At 46.8% G+C, this 16,824-nt stretch overlaps 4 protein-coding genes across 5 annotated transcripts; all 4 read right to left on the bottom strand.

Moving 5' to 3' along the window:
• Positions 1-2,384: 2,384 nt before the first annotated feature.
• On the bottom strand, positions 2,385-3,932 carry LOC147643535 (uncharacterized). Its single transcript, XM_086834322.1, has 3 exons — positions 3,889-3,932; positions 3,007-3,704; positions 2,385-2,944 (listed from the first exon to the last, which is right to left on the bottom strand). The coding sequence occupies exons 1-3, from the start codon at positions 3,930-3,932 to the stop codon at positions 2,496-2,498; spliced, it is 1,191 nt and encodes a 396-aa protein (XP_086690448.1). The 3' UTR covers positions 2,385-2,495.
• Positions 3,933-4,385: 453 nt separating this feature from the next.
• Positions 4,386-9,604, bottom strand: LOC110190306 (uncharacterized). 2 transcript variants are annotated; one of them, XM_020960694.2, is made up of 3 exons: positions 9,590-9,604; positions 7,581-7,639; positions 4,386-5,214 (listed from the first exon to the last, which is right to left on the bottom strand). In XM_020960694.2, exons 1-3 carry the CDS (start codon positions 9,602-9,604, stop codon positions 4,386-4,388), a joined length of 903 nt encoding a protein of 300 aa, XP_020816353.2. The 2 variants fall into 2 exon arrangements, with proteins under 2 accessions (XP_020816353.2, XP_086690424.1); XM_086834298.1 differs by lacking the exon at positions 4,386-5,214 and adding an exon at positions 5,455-7,286.
• A 3,352-nt stretch (positions 9,605-12,956) lies between these two features.
• On the bottom strand, positions 12,957-13,764 carry LOC110190102 (uncharacterized). Its single transcript, XM_020960410.2, has one exon. It carries the CDS (start codon positions 13,573-13,575, stop codon positions 12,979-12,981), a length of 597 nt encoding a protein of 198 aa, XP_020816069.2. The 5' UTR covers positions 13,576-13,764; the 3' UTR covers positions 12,957-12,978.
• On the bottom strand, positions 13,739-15,602 carry LOC110190195 (Cuticular protein 73D). Its single transcript, XM_020960547.2, has 2 exons — positions 15,314-15,602; positions 13,739-15,249 (listed from the first exon to the last, which is right to left on the bottom strand). The coding sequence occupies exons 1-2, from the start codon at positions 15,459-15,461 to the stop codon at positions 13,874-13,876; spliced, it is 1,524 nt and encodes a 507-aa protein (XP_020816206.2). The 5' UTR covers positions 15,462-15,602; the 3' UTR covers positions 13,739-13,873.
• Between the last annotated feature and the right edge of the window lie 1,222 nt (positions 15,603-16,824).

The raw sequence follows: 16,824 nt of genomic DNA, 5'->3' as shown, positions 1-16,824 counted from the left end.
GAAAGAAGCCTCCAAGATAGTGACTTTATTAAACCATTTTGTTTTATTCTTTGTGTAACTTTTTCCCGACAAACTGGTCTAGTCGTGGGTTTATTTTTAGCCACGCTCCTGCCACTGCACCAAAGTCCATTCTAAATTTAACGTTATTCGTTGGAAGTGTGTGCGTCCGTGTGTAATTGCATGTTGCATGTTGCCTGGCCGGACAGGATGCTCCTTGCAACGAGTGTGCACTATTATACATGGATCGAGTGGCTATCAACCGGTTTGCAATTGATTGGCCCCCGGCCATTGGAGCTTCTTCGTGAAGCACTTCTAGTGTAGATACTGGCTAATGACTGCGAGCAGCTTTATGGCTTAAATCGGTACTTGATAGTCAAGTTTGTTGTCGCCGTGGAACCCCACTCCACATCCCCAAGAATGTTCTTTGTGTGGTCTAAGTGCTAACCAAGTTCGTTGCCTAAGTCTTTCGTTTTGTGCTCAGTTGGGAAGAAGGCTTGAAAAGTTCTAGAAGTTTTCCTCCTATATGGAGTGTACTTAAAATCTGCACTAAATAAATTTGATCAACCATAAGCTTAGATAATGAAGAACTTTAAGAATCTTATTTATAAAACTTATAATTATAAAATGGGAATATTCTCATATTCTTTGCTAAAATTTTATGTACTGTAGAGCTGTAATTTTTTCAAGAATTCAATGTTTGTTTCAACTTTCCTTAAGGAAATATTTTTTTATTAAATTAAAATACTTTGACACTACTCATAATCCTAATTCTTTTTATTAATTTTCAACGGCATTGTAATATTTGTATTTGATATTTGTGCATTATAATATGAAATATCAAAATAAATTAGCTCATATCAGCTTATATTTGAACAATAATAACATTCCCTAACATTCCCTTTATTCTTATTTCTATATTAAATAAGCAAAGTTAAATTCATTTTGTTAATCAATGCATTTAAAAGACTTTCTACAATCAAATATTCCTTCTTATTTATAATTTTATGGTCCAGAATAATCACTTTTCTCTTTTAAATTTTAATTAAAGCTGGTTTTCTGTTCTTATAAGAACCTTTCCTTTGTGACACAGTAACAGAAATTTAAGATCTAACCAAACCAGTTGAAATTGAGTGCAATCAGACCCAAGACTCGGCTAGATAACTTTCTCGCCTCGAAGCGAACGTAAATGTGAACTTAGAACTCAAATTGGGAACAATTCGGAAGGTAGACTTACCTTTTAGTTGTGGCTGAGATGGCCTTTCACTGCTTTCCCAAATCTAGGCAGGTAATTCGAGTCGACACAGAGCTCTTTGATGGCAACACGATCCGCGCGATTCCCTCGAGAAGAGAAGAATCTAAATTATCACTAGACAGTCTTGGCACAGCAGTCTTCGTCTTCGCAGTATGGCTTCAGTCTTCAGTCTTCAGTGCTGACACGGCGACCACTTCAAGGAAACTGGTGGCCAACGCTGCCCAACCATGGCCTTTTATAATGTGCGACCATGGGACCCGGGCCCCTCGCCCTGACCTATCCCAAGAACAAAGAGCTTGCAGCCCCACCGAGCGAAGAACTGATAGAACTGGAAATGCCCAGCTTCCCGCGGGAAGACAACAGCCATCCGAGGAGGTAGGGAATGGCCGATGGCCAAAAGGAGGAGCTGGCTGCAGATAAACTGTGGTACAAGTACTAGTACTGGTACTGCTACAGGTACTGGTTTCAGGTTCGCTGTTGCAGATGGCAGATGGTCAACGAAGATGCGGTCTCGGTCTTGGTCTCGGTCTCGGTCTCGGTCTCGGCCAAGTTCTTAGGCTTTAAAGCCACTCGAGTTTGTTAAACCTGCCGCGTAATAGAAGTCAAGCGCAGCTTGGGAGATTGCATTGAAGCCGCATTGACGCGGCCAACTGGTTCAGGTGCAAATTGAATGCATTCTGGCCGGGCACAGGCACACAGATCCCCTCCAGCCAACGTCCGCTCCCCGCTTAGATAATTTATTTCCATGCCGCCTGGCCTGGCGGAAAAGATTAATCAAGATTTGCACATGCTTGCATTCAGTCGGCAATCGCATAAATAAATGTATTTTCGTTATAAACTATAATCACTTCCCGCAGCAATTAGATGCATCGCCTCCTGGTCCTGCCTTTCTGTGACAATCTCTACATGATCTTGGCCATATTTGTTGGCTATTTCTGATCGTCTCTGATGACAAGCGATGGATATTTCCAGTTCATTGCCCTCTCTCGGGATGGTTGACAATGTTGTTTAGAGTCACTTAAAGATTTTAATTGGATTCGATACTTAGGGGAAGTTATAACTCATTATAGCAATATATTAAGAGGATAAATATAGTATCACTGTAGTATAAATAAAACAATTTGTATGCATTTAAACATATGTATATAATTTATTGGCAATTCGGTAGCTGGCACACAAAATGTTGTACAACGTATATTATGAATCTCATTGCGTTCGAAAGAGTATTATCCTGGTCCAATCCTTATTCCGAGTGGAGGCGTCGCTTAGGGCCCATTCGAATGTAGGGTGTTGGTGAAGCCATGGTCATGGCCACCTTGGCCTGAGCCTGACGGGCAGCATAATCCTCGGCAATTGCAGTGCGCCACCGATCCACGAGAGCATCTCCTCCAGAAATTCGAACAGGGACAAGCTGCTGCGGGGTTTCGCGGGTCAACGGGAAGCGGGCCAGGGTCAAAGGTACATCGTTGTAATCGTAGTCATCACTGGCCTTCTCCGATGCGGAGTTGGGACTCTTGATCACCAGCTGGTTGCGTGTGGGCAGAGAGATGCTGAAGGCAGCCGCCTCTTCCGGGGAAACGCCAGCAATTGCGGTGGCCTTGGGTGAGGCAACGGCCAAGCCATTCCTGCCGGAAAGAGCCACGGCATTTGGCTTCGAGGAGGCTACGCCACCCTCGCCGGCAATCGAGAGACCTGAAGAGGATTCATTGATTAAGATTTTACTTAAATATTTCCAAGTATCCCTCGAAACTCACCCACTGGCTTGGCCTCGGCCACTGCGGCATCCTTCTTGGGAGCCATCACGGCGACACTGTCGTTGACATCCTCGTAGGGATCCTCGCTGTTGGGCGGCAGGAACTGCTCATCCGGCGAGAACTGCTGCTCGGTGACCTCATCCAGTTTCTGCTCATCGATCTTCTGGTCCGCCGGATTATTACCACTGCTTGCCTCCAAGCCAAAGTTCGAGGGTTGCTTCTGGGGAATGGCGAAGAGATCCGGCTGCAACAGGACACTAAAGTCCTTGATCTGGCCGGTCTGCTGGAGCAGAGCCAAGCTCTGGGCTGCCTGACCGAGTTCCAGCAGGCTGCTGGCATAGACCTTGTTGTCCTCCTCGCTGAAGGAACCCTTCCTCTTGGCCAACTCCTGAATGGCCACCAGGCGAGCGGCGGCCAGTTGAATTCGGTTGAAGTCACTGGCGCTGGCCGAGATTGAGCTGGAGCTGGTGCTGCTAGATCCCGAACTTCCATCGGCAATGGCCGATATGCTGGCCGCGGAGATGGTGATGGTGTCGTCGGAGTCCCTGGTAACAGCCCTAACCTGCGGCTGCTGGCGCTGCAGGATGAAGCTGCCCACACTGCCGTCCCGCTGTGGACGGAGCTGCAGGAGCTGACCCCTCAGGCCGCCATAGTAGGGATGCTCCTCGAAGACCAGCGGAGCCGCCCTCGATCTGTGTCTGCTTTTTGGGGTTCATATAGATGTATTTATATAGAGAGAGTGCATTGGAATGTGAAGGATTGCCTGGGAAAAGCTGGGAGCAGGGATGTGGCGAAAGCATCGGAATATATCTACAAGGGATTAGCGGACTACTTGGTGACCCAAAGGCGGAAGCTGTACAGTTTACGTTTAACTTTATTTACAATCTACGAAATGACACGTTCTTAAAGGCCTCTGTTCTTAACATAGGAACATGGGGAAAGTTGGGAGCAAGGAACTACCCATTCGGATGAGCTTCACTTGGGTTTTTGCTAAAAAATACGATGGACCTTCAGGACCTGATTTCTTTGGTGGACTGTTGGTGATAAGGACTAAGGGCTTTTTTATCAATAAACTTTAGTTTGTTCTTTATAAAACAATTGTCATAGAAAACTACAGAAAGTTGAAGATCAACTTTATCTTAAGGAGAATATGAAATGTCTTTTAAAAATTATAAATCCACTGGGATCTATTTTTAAAACAAAAAAAAATTAAATTTTAAAGAAGTTTCTGGAAGAGCAAGAAGAATATTTAAGATTTATATAATTTAAAAATTATAAAGAAAAAATAAACCCTAATACCTCACAATCCAGCTAAGAAATCAGTCACTGAAAATGATTTTTATGTTAACTTAGTTGGTCTCCCGGCATATCCTGCTCCTCTACGTGAACAGATCCAGCTCCAGATCCGCCGTGGCGTGCGCCTTGCCACCCACACCCGCTATGGCCACCGACTCCGGATTGAAGTAGACATTCGTGGGCACGCCCTTCTTTAGATACGCCTTCGAAATGGGTGTGGAGATGGCGGTGCCACCATTTCCCACCACAGCCTTGGAGTGTGGTTCCAGGATAAGGGCTGCCTGCTTGCGTCCCTGCAGCTGTCCAGCCTGATAGGGCAGGAAATAGGTGCCAAAGGGAATCTGCGGGAAGTTGGCAGCATTGGTACTAGTCCTTCCCGTGGCCACAACTTTCGGGGGAGTCACTCCATTCATCGCTTGCTTTCTAAGTTTCTGGGGAGCAATCTTCTTGGAAAACTTGGCAGAGCGAAGTTTACCACTCCGGAGGGGTTCTCCCGAGGAGGAGGTGGAGATCACAAGCTTGCCGGGCACAGAGACGATCTCCTCAATCACATAGTTGGGATTTATTTTGCTGATCGCAGAGCGGAGACCCGAATCGCTTTTGAGATCGCCGCTGGTTCGTGTCTTCTCTGTTGCTGGCGCTTCTTGCAACTTTTCCGGCTTCTCCAACTCGCTGAAGCTATCATCGGCTAAGCTTTCCTTGCTGCTGGTGGGATTGGCGGTTGTAGCATCGGCTGTGGGGGCTGCTGGGATCGTGGTGGGTTGGAGCACATAGGCCAGGGGGGAAGCATAGATGGGCGCATTCAGCAGCACGGGCTGGAAGGCACCGTAGGGCGTGAGCTGGGATCCTTGGAGCAGCTTTCCATGGGCCTCCGGTGGCCAGGCCTCGAGGTTGGTGGTGCGCCAGTAGGCACTTGGGTTAGGATAGTGTTTAAGGGAAAGCATAGGGAGGAAGATGGTGGAGAAAGAGCCGCCGGTTAGTCCGATAATATTTACAGCAAGAAGATTAGGGTTAATTTATGGGAGGAAATTATAGCAAATCCGATTAATGGGTTAATATGACATGCCAGGGAATTGGGGGATCCATGAGGATTAGTCACCAGGTTATAGCTACTATATACATCTACAGATGAAAGCACAAAGCACAAAGATCTGGGAAATACAAACATTTATTAGAACACTAGACAATACCAACTACTTTTCCTAACTAATCTGGTCAAGCCTCAGACTCAAAACCCCCTTTGCTCCTGCTGTTCCTCCTCCTCCTCCTCCATGGTTGCCGTGGGCGGAGCATAGTAGACCGTCGGTCCGGTGGCCACCACTTTACCCTCCATCGGAAAACTCCTCGCCTCCAGATCTGTGCGTGCTAGTGCATCCTTAAGGTCCACATTGGCCGGTATGGAGATCACTTTGGCTCCCGGTCCTGCAATGGTGAGGCTTCGCGGATGGGTGAGAGCATAGCCCCCAGGACCCACGATCGCTGTGCCGCCACTGCCAGCGGTGGCCACACCTCCTGGTCCAGCAATCGCAATGCCTCCCTTGCGCACCTTCAGCCTCTGGATGATGATTCCTCCCTCACGCAACGCTTGCTTCTGGGTGCTCTGCTGGGCGGTGGCCACCTGACCAACGGCATGAACCAGGTTATGTGTCCTGTGCGGGAACAGGTGCTTCTCCGAGGAGGCACTACTATCCTGCAGCTCAGCCGCTGTGTTCTCCACGGTGTCCAGATCATCCGACATGCCATCGCCACCGCCCTCGTTGTCATCGTCCCACTTGTAGTCCATGGAATCGAGAGCCTGATTCTTCTGGGGAATACTGCCCACAATGACGGGACCCGATCCCGGCGAAGATGCCATCGCTGGTCGGAAAGGAAGCTTGAATATATTCTGGAAGGCATTCTTGATGGCCGTCGAGGTCTGATTCTGCATTTCAGCAATGTTCATGCCGGGCATGCGGAAGGGATTCAAGCGATTGTTATTGGGCAGGAGGCCACCTGAAGGTGGCAGCGTTGAGCTGAGGGCAACAGGAGCAGGTGTGGCCTTGCCGGATACCGATACAGATCCCTGAAGCACTTGCTGTTCAGCTTCCTTGCCACTTAAACGCACTGGCTTCGCTGTGGAGCCGACTTTCTTGCGGTTCAGATTGATCAATTCAGGAGCCGAGCTGGGCTGAATCTTCTGGGGCTTATGCATTAGCTTCTCGCGGGATTCCAAGCGAGATTCTTTGAAGCTCAGAGGCGAAGCAGGAACACGGGTGGTCGTTGTTGTGGTAGAGTTACCCCTTTTGGGAGTCCCATCCTCGTTGAGAGCCAGTTCACGGGGCAGGAAGAAGAGATGGTACTTGGGCGTGGTCTTACTCTGCTTTGCCTTTGCAGATTTGGCCTTTCCATAGAAGCTGTCCACATCACCCACGATCTTGTAGCCCTTGACCCGGTACTCCTGGGGAGCATGCTCCTTGAGGTACTGTTCCTTGTTCAGTTTGTAGAGGTGCACGGGGATCACAAAATGGGCGGGTAGTTGTTGTGCCTCCTGTGGCGTACTGGGCTTGGGTAGCTCCACTTGGTTGGGTCGGAAGTATAGCTGCTCCTGCTTCTCCTCCTGCTTCTTCTCCAACTCTTTGGTTGGTGCATTATCCTGTCCCTGTCGCAATCTAGGCGGCACATTATAGTTTACTGGGACCACATTCCTTGTGAGCTTCACGGCGCGAATTGAGGGTTCGAGCAGGGTCTGGCCATTGCTTCCGGAAAAGTGGTGCTGATGGGCGTGAAAGGGCTGCTGCGCTGGCTTGGGGAAGAGATACTGGCTGGAGTCAAGGATCGGCGGCAGCTTGGGCTGCTCCGGCTGCTTCTTCACATAGCCAAAGGCCTCGTTCACCTTGGCTATTTGCTCGAGGATGCGCTTGGCCTCGTCCGCTTTCTCCGAGGCGGGAGGCGCCGCATTGGCCTCAAACTCCTCGGGAAACTTGACCAGGCGCTGCCTCTGAATTCTGCAAACGAAAGTGGGTTGTTTTTTTGGTGGTCTCTCTAGCTTCTAGGAACTAAGGCTAATGCATGGTCAGGTTGGGTATTAGATATTTTGTGGGAGGGATAATGATTTAGGGTTAGTCACAAGTCGGGGGCTTTCGGTTTTAGTCACAAATTTCTAGGCGAGCGCATCAACTTCTACTTGGAATGAGCATTAGCATTGACACAGTCACTGGTCACTGGTCACAGGCAGGCAAAAGGTGTTACTTAAAGGGTTAATCGGTCTTAGGACAGGGACTATTTATGGCACTACTTACTCGACGCCAGCGGACTGTGCCTGGCTAAGGGCCAAAGAGGCCAACAAGAGCGAAGATAGCTGAAAGATACAGTAGGTTGGGGATTAGATAAAGATATATAAATATATCGCATTATTTTAAGAGAAGCTTTCTAAACATGGAATTAAATTAATTTCGGTTGCTTATGGCACACTTTTTATAGATCATAAATCTCAGTATTCCGATGCCGTAATATATACATTAAAACTCGTACATGGAATGCGGTCAACTCCCTCGCGAAAGTCTATCATTTGCTGAAAGGAGCTGTCACCGCACAGCATTTGCATAATTTCTTCGAAAAGTAAAAGCCCAACCCCAGCCCAGAGACAGAGACACAGCCAGAACTGCTGGCTCTACCAAAAGAGTATATGTATCTGAAGTACCCAACATGATTGTCAAGAACCTCACGATCGGTAAATATTTGACTCACTCTCGCCAGCTCCCCGGGGGATTCGATTGGGGGGCATTTGGCAAAGTCAATATTGACGCAACCGTTAGCCAGCATCGCCCAGAACGCCCATCTATCACGGCAGAAATGTCACTAAGCCGGGAACTCAAGACCAGCTGGAGCTGGAGCTGGAGCTGAAGCTGAAGCCAAAGCTGGGGCTCGTGTTGTGTCATTGACCTGAACCTCTAGGCGGCTCTGTTACGATTCCGGGCCAAAAGCATAACTCGAAAAGCGTTCTGGCCAACGAGAGGCTGTCGAACCTGGGTTGTCATTGATTTGCAAGAAGACTCTTGCATCCAGCGAGATGTATTTATGTCCGCTTTCTTTTGTCTGTTTACCTTATTTATTTATTTATTATATGTATTTGTTCCGAATGGCCATAACGAGACCCCGGATCGGGTGTGGCTTCTCCAAAAATAAACTGGGTTAATGGCTTCGAATGCAAAGTTTAAGCGCAGCATTTTATGTTCTCAAACAAGATGTAAGTGGGTCTGGTCGGGTCGGGTCGTTCTCAGGTGTCTCTCTTCGCTTCCCAATGGTATTCTGAGGCTAATTGAGCCACGATTGATGGACTTCATGGGCTGGGACGTGTGGGATAACGATCCAATGAATTTAACAATTTATGAACCACCATCAAAATCGAAAGAAAACATAACATATCAATGCACTTCTAGTTTATTGATCTTGGGTTCGAGCCAGTTCTTTAAGCCCCCACACAATTGGTAACGATTGTTCTGTCCAGAAAGAAGATTTTAATTGCCATTTGTTAGCCCACGCATGATTTCGTTACGTTTACGGCATATTAATTTTATGTTCTTCGAGTCATAATTAAATTGGGCTTTTTATTGGAAGTGTTTGTATTGGTTTTTGGCCATAATTGAATTGAATGGGTTTCTTTTGAGCCAGGTTTTGACGCTTTTCGATATTTAAGGGCGTGTAAGGCTTAATGAATAATGCAAGGAATAACCTGGACAAGGGTGTACATGAATCATTCTCACTTTTTTTAAATTGAGGAGGGGCTAGAATATTGTCACGTTCACCCCAAAATGGTTTTCACTTTTACGTCCCTTTTAAGCCTCAGTCTAAAGGCCTTTTGAACATTTACCTCTTTATAAAGGAAACAATACCATTTACAAAGCATCTTTAAACTTCTGGCATGACTAAGAATCCTAATATACCTACTTCTTAGCATACAGATTGCTTTCTGATTATTATAAAGACGAAAAAAGATTTTAGCTAAATTAATAATATTTGCATATGGCACAGAGCATAATTAAGGCTAATTTCCTTGGCCAAGAATCGAGGAAAGAACCAAAAATGTCGCTTAGTGAAAGTTCATTTCAATTCAGAAGTGAAAGAAACGAAAGACTTAAGGCACGAACTGTGGCCAGTTGACGAGTTAATGAGTTCAACGGCAGCACAGAGAGCAATAAATGATTAATTGCGGTCAGGCATAAACTAGTTTCGTTTCAAATTCCCACCGTAGTTTCAGTTTCAAGTGTATCAAGAATTAATTTTCTCTTCTTTTCGTTTTTTTACTTACAACGAAGAAGCGCATTTTAGGGCCTGTGAATATGAATTTCCGTTAAATTCTTGGCTGCGACCAATCCTGAAAATGTATCCTTGAACTGCGAACGAGAAACGGAATAAGTGACACAAAGGCTTATATCTTTCGCGGCAGAACACACACACACGGTTTCACCACAGGCCAATCCTGCTGAGCTTTAAATTTACGATTGTTTCAGGTCTGTCCTTGTTTTTGTATTCTTTTAATATATTTCTTTGTCACACACACAATGCCTAGGACTGGAACTGGAACTCCTACCACTCAAGAACCAAGAGCCAGCGAGCCAGACGACGACTGAAGATGAACTGAGTGGTGGCCGGGCCCAGCGCCTCTGTTTATAACATTTCCATTAGCGATGCAAACGACGACGGCGGGCAGAGAAATGGCCAAGAAAACAGGGCCCGAATCAGGTGTGTAAGAGAATTGGGCTTTCGGAGCCAAGTAAAGTCAAGTAAAGCGAAAGAGTGGAAGAGATTGGAAGAGAAACCCGAGGGCTTTGCCTTGGCCCGGCCTTTTTTATCTAGGCTCGTGCATCACTGTGGGATTGGGGGATACCACCAGCTCTGGGTCCCAGCGCCAATTGATATTCAGGCTTCCAACTCTAGGATTTCGTAGATTGAAATCTACCCTTCCACCCCTCCATTGCTATGTTAATGGTTTTGCATATGGGAAATATTTGCTCGCACTTTTTTTGTAGCCTGAATTGAAACTTGTTGGACATTGTGCTGACAGAGGCTTCTTCACGCTACTGTTTTTGTTCATTTTTTGCCATCTAACACAGCAGCTAGAACATAGGAATCACAGAGGTGACGTTGATTAATTGACCGTTTATTGGCTTGATTGACTGTGACTCGCTGACTGACCATTACAAGTGGCAAGCGAATACAAAAATGCGTGTGGGAAGCGAGCTGGTAATCAGCTCGGAACGAATCTCAAACATGACATAAGCCAAAATGTTAAGAGACTTATGAATGAATTGTATGGGACTGTTTCGGCAATTCAATTAAAATGTTTGCCTGAAACGCTTTAGAAAGTTTCAGATCAGGTTCTTGGTGTTCTTTCGATTCCGATTCCAATTCTGACAGGCAATTCGGCGTGAAGACTTCACACACTTCTCGGGTATCAGCAGATGTCAGGATTACAGCGGAGCCTCAGGCTATTTTTGAATTTAAATCATAAATTAAATTACAAACGCATGGATTTTCTCTCTCTTTCTGTGAGAAAGAGTTCGTGATCTGAGTCAAAGTCTTTATTTGAATTGATTTCCTGCCCGCGTTCGTGCTCCAAGTCATTTGTTTTGTGTGTCAGAAGCAGAACCTTTATTAGCCTAAAGCCATTAATTTTCATATATATGTATATACCCTAGGGAAAAGACACGCCCCCCAAAACTCACCTCTATATCCCGCTGATCCGATTGCAATTTATTCCTTTATTGGTTTTCAGACGCGCCAGCCTGCCAGCTACTGAAATTGTAGAGAACGATGGGGGCAGGCTTAAGTGCGGGCAATAATAATGCATATTTCTTGATTAACCAGGATTCCGATTGGGCGGGGCGACCTTTGTGGCACACGCAGTCAGGTATCCATAAAATTGCCACAAGATTTATGGTTTCAGCCGGAGGGAGCATACGAAATTAGCAGCAACACGTTGTAAACCCAAACCGAAACCCAAATGCGCCACACGCACCACCAGATACACAATTGGAATGCAGCCATCAAAAGGCGATAAATCGAACCGCAGCAGAGGAGGAGGAGGAGCAGCTGGAGCTGGAGCTGGAGCTGGGGAGACTTGGAGACCTTGAGACCTATTTATAAAATGCTGGCGAACGGGACTGCCGGTGGTGGGATGTCGTTCCGTTCGGGCCAATTAAGCCTGACCTTCGCCGGGGCAGGCAGAATCCCAGCCAGAACCGTTGTTTATCTGGCTGAAACAACGGGTAACTGGCACCTGGGACTGTGCCCCAACCCCACCCTCACCCGCCTGGTAATTTGTGGTTCCAATGCTGCTGCCAGGCTAACCCAATTATGCACCACACCGCGGCTGCTCTTTCCCAGCTGGAGGAGGAGGCAGTGCTGAGAACGTGGCCAGTGGTTTCTCTGTGAGTGAGCCCTAATAGAATCTATGTCAGCTGGCTGGCACTGGGTTTAAGTGCCTTTTCTGTACATTGCATTCTCCGAAGAAAGTTGCGGAGTGCGTAGGAACTTGTTTAATGGAAATTAACCGCTTAGATCTCTCGTGACATCAAACCCAATTGCGGCAGTGAAACTTTCGTTGGAACAGAGGCCTCTTTTCGAATCATATCATATTTTTGGCCATTGTAATATTCAGGCTTGGACTTGGGCTTTTCCTTGTCTTGCTTGGTAAATGTATATAATTTTTATTTAGGCCACGAGGCACCCGCCAAGGCTTTCCGTTCGATTCAAATTATTTGGCAAGTGTGCGCACGCGTCGAACATTTCAAATGTGTGTATTATTTTTTGGTCGCCTTCCGACAAGAAATGACCCAAAATAAAAATAAATAAAAACCAGAGCTGACTCAATTTGAGTTTTGGGATGCACTAGCATTTTTTATGAGCGGAAAACCAATTAGGCATTAAAAAATGCATAAATCGTACTGGTTGTCCTAAGCCAAAGCACGCGCCACAAACAAATTGAAGCTATTACAATCATTTACGTTCGTCAACTGCCAATGTTTTCCTTTCGTCAATTTTTAATGTGATTCAATTAAATATCGTATACAACCTATGTACATATATGTACCTCTAATTTAGTTTAAATTTTCTTGAATTATAGGTCATCGTTTCTAAGTATTTTAAGTTTCAGTACAATATTTGTATTTAATTTAAATTCCCTTGATTCCAGTTTCTACAAATTATAATAACAAGTAAATAAGTTCAGGTATGGACTGCTATACCTTCACTTATGCTTGTAGCCTGAGCTAATGTCTTATCTGACTTTATTTTAAGCGTTAAAAAGTGAGATTTAGTGAAATTTCTGCAATAAATAAATATAGCTCAAGCTTTCACAAATCAACACTTGACATAGTGTCATTAAATTCAAACTTAATTTACCTTTCCCTTTAACTTGATGTTGTTTACAAACATAATCCAGATGCCCTTCTTTTGGAAATACTTTTGTCTACACTTGATTTACTCTATAAAAGCACTTTAGTCAACCTTAAGCCCCACATTCTAAGTCTTCCTTAGATTGTTGATATATAGTAGATAGATTTTACTCCCCAATCACGTAGATGTTCCGACATGACAGCTGACACACTGTTTTGGATCTCAAAATCGTTCCAACTCCAATGACATAACACCCAAGTAGAAGAAGCAACCGCAAGTAGTTCGAACTAATTTGTTTATTTACGCGTAACCACGATATTTATGCAACTCTTGCAAGCTTGTCAAGGCATTTGGTTGGATTCCGTTTCCGATTGCGATTTCCGAGTGCGGCTCCACAGCGGCGGTGCTGGTGGCCTTGGCCAAGTTGCCACCCATGACCACGAATCCGATGCCGGCGCCTGCCTTGTAGCTGAGCTCGTGGTAGCCAGCCTCATCGTAGTAGGAGTACTTGCCCAGGACATTACCAGCCTCATCCGTGTGCTGGGCATGAGCCATCTGGTGAGTGCTAAAATCAAAGTTCTGGCGACCCGGCATGGGATGAGGATTTGCAGGTGGATTGGAAGCAGTAAGATAACCGCCAGTTAGAGAAGATGTGTCCAGGTGTGAGATCCTAGGCTGCCTGTTTTGAAGAGCCTGCTGCACAAACTGCAGGGAACTCAGGGAGTTTAAAGGAGAAGAACTTGGAGCCGCTGCTTCATAGTTGGGCAGCTGGACACTCCGGTCCAGGTGATCGCCATCCGTGTTGTACGAGTACCGATGCCCATTGAATTCCATGTAAACCTGAGCTCCTCGAGTACAGGAAACTCCTAGCAATCCAATCCAGAGGAGCAGCAGCATCTTGTTGCCGGCTTGAAAAACAAACTAAACTCTTGGCAGGCAGAGACCTATGGTTATATGCAGATCCAAGGAAACCGCAATCTGCAGCCCAACCTGCTCAAAGCAGCCTCCACGGATATCACATGACCACAATCAGCTACAGATTTAAAGATAGAGATACAGATACAGCTACAGATATAGATTGTATTCCGCTTTAAATACTGTTACAGTTTCCACGTGGAGTCAACCCAGTTTCGGTTGCCCAACACATTGAATGATCACTTAGAGCTAGGCACTAAAAGCTATACGGGGGTTCCCATCAATGCTCCCTGGAGGCACTAAGCTCGGCGATCTCGTCCTGGCGCAGAGCCTCCGATGGGGAGAGTCCGATCCTTCCGCCCAGCGGCACTATGTCTATGTTCTGGACATGGGCACGAACACTCTGGCCAGGTGGCAGGCCCACATACCACTTGCCCACGTTCTTGATGACCGTGGAGTCGCGGTGCCTTTGGACCCACTCTCGATCCCGATCGATCTCCAGGATGCGGTGGTTGGCGGTGACCAGCGGAGGCAGTGAGCTGCCTACATCATCGTCGTTGAGGTGGTAGTTGTCCCCGGGTCCGCTGATGGCACTAGTGCCTGATCCCCCGCCACCAGCGGGTGGCAGGTAACCCAGGCCAGAGTCGCCCTCGGAGGAGCTGGAAGTTCCTCCTCCTCCTCCTCCCCGGCGACTGCTGCCACCGCCTCCTCTTATGCCACCTGAGCCACCGGAGCTACCGGCTCCAGCTCCTCCCCTTTCGGCGGAGCCACTGCCTCTGTTGCCGCCACTGAAACGGTTCCTATTTCTTGTGCCACTGGCATTTATCCTAGTGGAGCCGCCACCGCCTCTCTCAGTGTTGCCGCCACCACCACCACCATCGTATCTGGTGCTGCCCCTCTGGGAGCTGCCTGCTGGGTATCCCCTGCGATCCTCCTTGCCGTGCACCAGGGTGGAACCACTGGAGCTGCTGCTCAATCCGATGTCATCATCTCCATTGTCCCCACTCGAACCGAGCTCGTTATCCCCTGGTCCAGCTCCTCCTTCGCCCTGATCCCTGCCTCCGCCCGCGCTACTCGGCTTAAGGTAATCCGTGCCACCTGGCCTGCCAGGAGTGCGACCCCTGCCTCCACCTCCACCCGATGCACCTGAGCCACTTGATGCACCGGATCCACCACCACCACCGCCTGGCTTGGGGCCCAGGCCACCGCCAGCGCCTCGGCCAAAGTCATTGGCCAGGCGGAAGTCCGGATCAGCAAGGCGGAAATCGGCCACGGAGGGATTGATGTGAGTGCCGGGACCAATGCGGTTGTGCACCACCCGGTAGCCAATGCCGGCTCCCGCTATGTACTCCACTGTCCTCTGCACGCCCTTGTCGTCCAGGAAGGAGTAAGTGCCCCTCACAAGGCCATCCGGAGCACGACTCTCTGCCCTCCGGTGATCCGGGCCGGAGGCGATCAGCTTGTAGCTACCAGCGGGACCGCGTTGCACGGCCATCTTGCCGCGGGTCTTGGGATGTGACTTGTACAAGGGACTGGAGTAGGCCACGCTGGAGGGAGAGTCTGGCACGGCATTGGAGATCTCGAAGCCGGTGCCTGCTCCAGCGGCATAGCGAACACTGTGACGCTCACCCACGTCATCTAGGTAGGAGTAAAGACCTGAAATGGATGGGAAAATATATTAATATAGAATGATGATCCGATACCTAATCTCAAAGCTCACCCCTGATCCTATTTCCAGAGTCATTCTCCTCGCTTCGCGACTGATCCGGCGTGCGAAAGCTGAAGCTATAGGAGGGATCATCGAAGGGATCGGCCAGCGGATCGTCGGGACTTCCCCGGGGCAATACCGGATACTGGGCCAGATCCATTTTCCGATGGATCTTAGGTCCGTTCGCGCGAAAGCTGTGTGGGAAGGGGCGGCGAGATTAATTAGCTGCCGATCACAATGAGTTGCGTTAAGCCTCCCAGCGGAAACAGATTCGCCCTGCAATTCCGCATATATCACTAGATCCGATCTGGACCCGGCACATCGTTACTCAGATTACCCCACATCTCGGGGAACGATCCCCCATTCAGAATCACCGCTATCGCTATCGCTGAGCATCTGCAGGCCCTACGAGCAAGCCAAAGTGGTTGTAGATTCCGTTTTTGCCCCGAACTCCCAGGCCAGTCAATTTGTTAACAGCTTTTTGTTTCCCCCCCAATTTACCGGAGATTGCAAAAAACAAACGGTAGCCGAGTGGCGGTAATGGAAAAACGTTTAGGCAACGCCACAAAAAACCGTCCAATGTGTTAGAACGGCTTCGACTTGGAGCCTAGAGCCGCCACTTTTAGAGTCGAGTTTCGCTTCAGTGGCCGCCGCCTGCCGTCAAGCCAACCGCTGATATATGAGCTCAACTCTGACATCGGGAGAAGATAACTCACTTTGTGCTGCCACTTCCTCTTGCCAGCCTTTCATAGGTGAGTGTATACACTCAAAAAAATAATTTTTCAATCGATATTTGCCATCGATAATGCGACAATTTGAAGAGTTAAATTAATAAAACTACAAAGTCATTGAAGTCGGTGAAGACTATGATGACGAAAGCCATATTTTAATGAAAATTAAATACAAATAATACTCATTTAAACGACATTAATCAAAAAAATGCAGCCAAGCCAACAGCTGATGAATCAAGAATTAAATTTACAGGACTATGAAGTTAATGAAATTTACGAAATCAATGAAGTGAATGAAATCCATCAAAAGGAAAGTTATATTCCAATGAAAATTAACTACAAATACAAACGACATTAATCATTAAAAAATGGGAGAACTTGGAGAAGTAATCTTAAAAGTCAAAAAACTGCAAAAAGCAAATAAAAAGTAATATTTTAATAAAAATAAAATACAAACGAAGAAAAAGAAATGCTGGAGGAGAACAAGACCATAGTCATAGTCAAAGTCATAACAAAAAATAAATACAAATGCTTTTTTAAACGATATTAGCCATAAAAGAATTGAATCTTGAAGAGTTAAACTAACAAGAAAAAAAAGGAGATGAAGGAAAACAAAGCTATAGTTAAATTTTAATAAAAATAAAAAGCAATATGTGCTGCCGAGTTTGTGCCATCACTTCCTCTTAACAGTCCCCTTAACAATGATCAGGATGTTGAGCTCAACATAAAAGTCAAGTAATGGTCAGAACAAAAATAAAATAATAGAAAATAAATATGAAAAAAGAGTAAATA

The sequence above is a fragment of the Drosophila serrata genome, unplaced genomic scaffold, assembly GCF_035046125.1.
Source record: "Drosophila serrata isolate PLE 108 unplaced genomic scaffold, ASM3504612v1 contig_272, whole genome shotgun sequence".
NCBI lineage: Eukaryota > Metazoa > Arthropoda > Insecta > Diptera > Drosophilidae > Drosophila > Drosophila serrata.
This window is presented reverse-complemented; position numbering and strand designations above follow the sequence as displayed.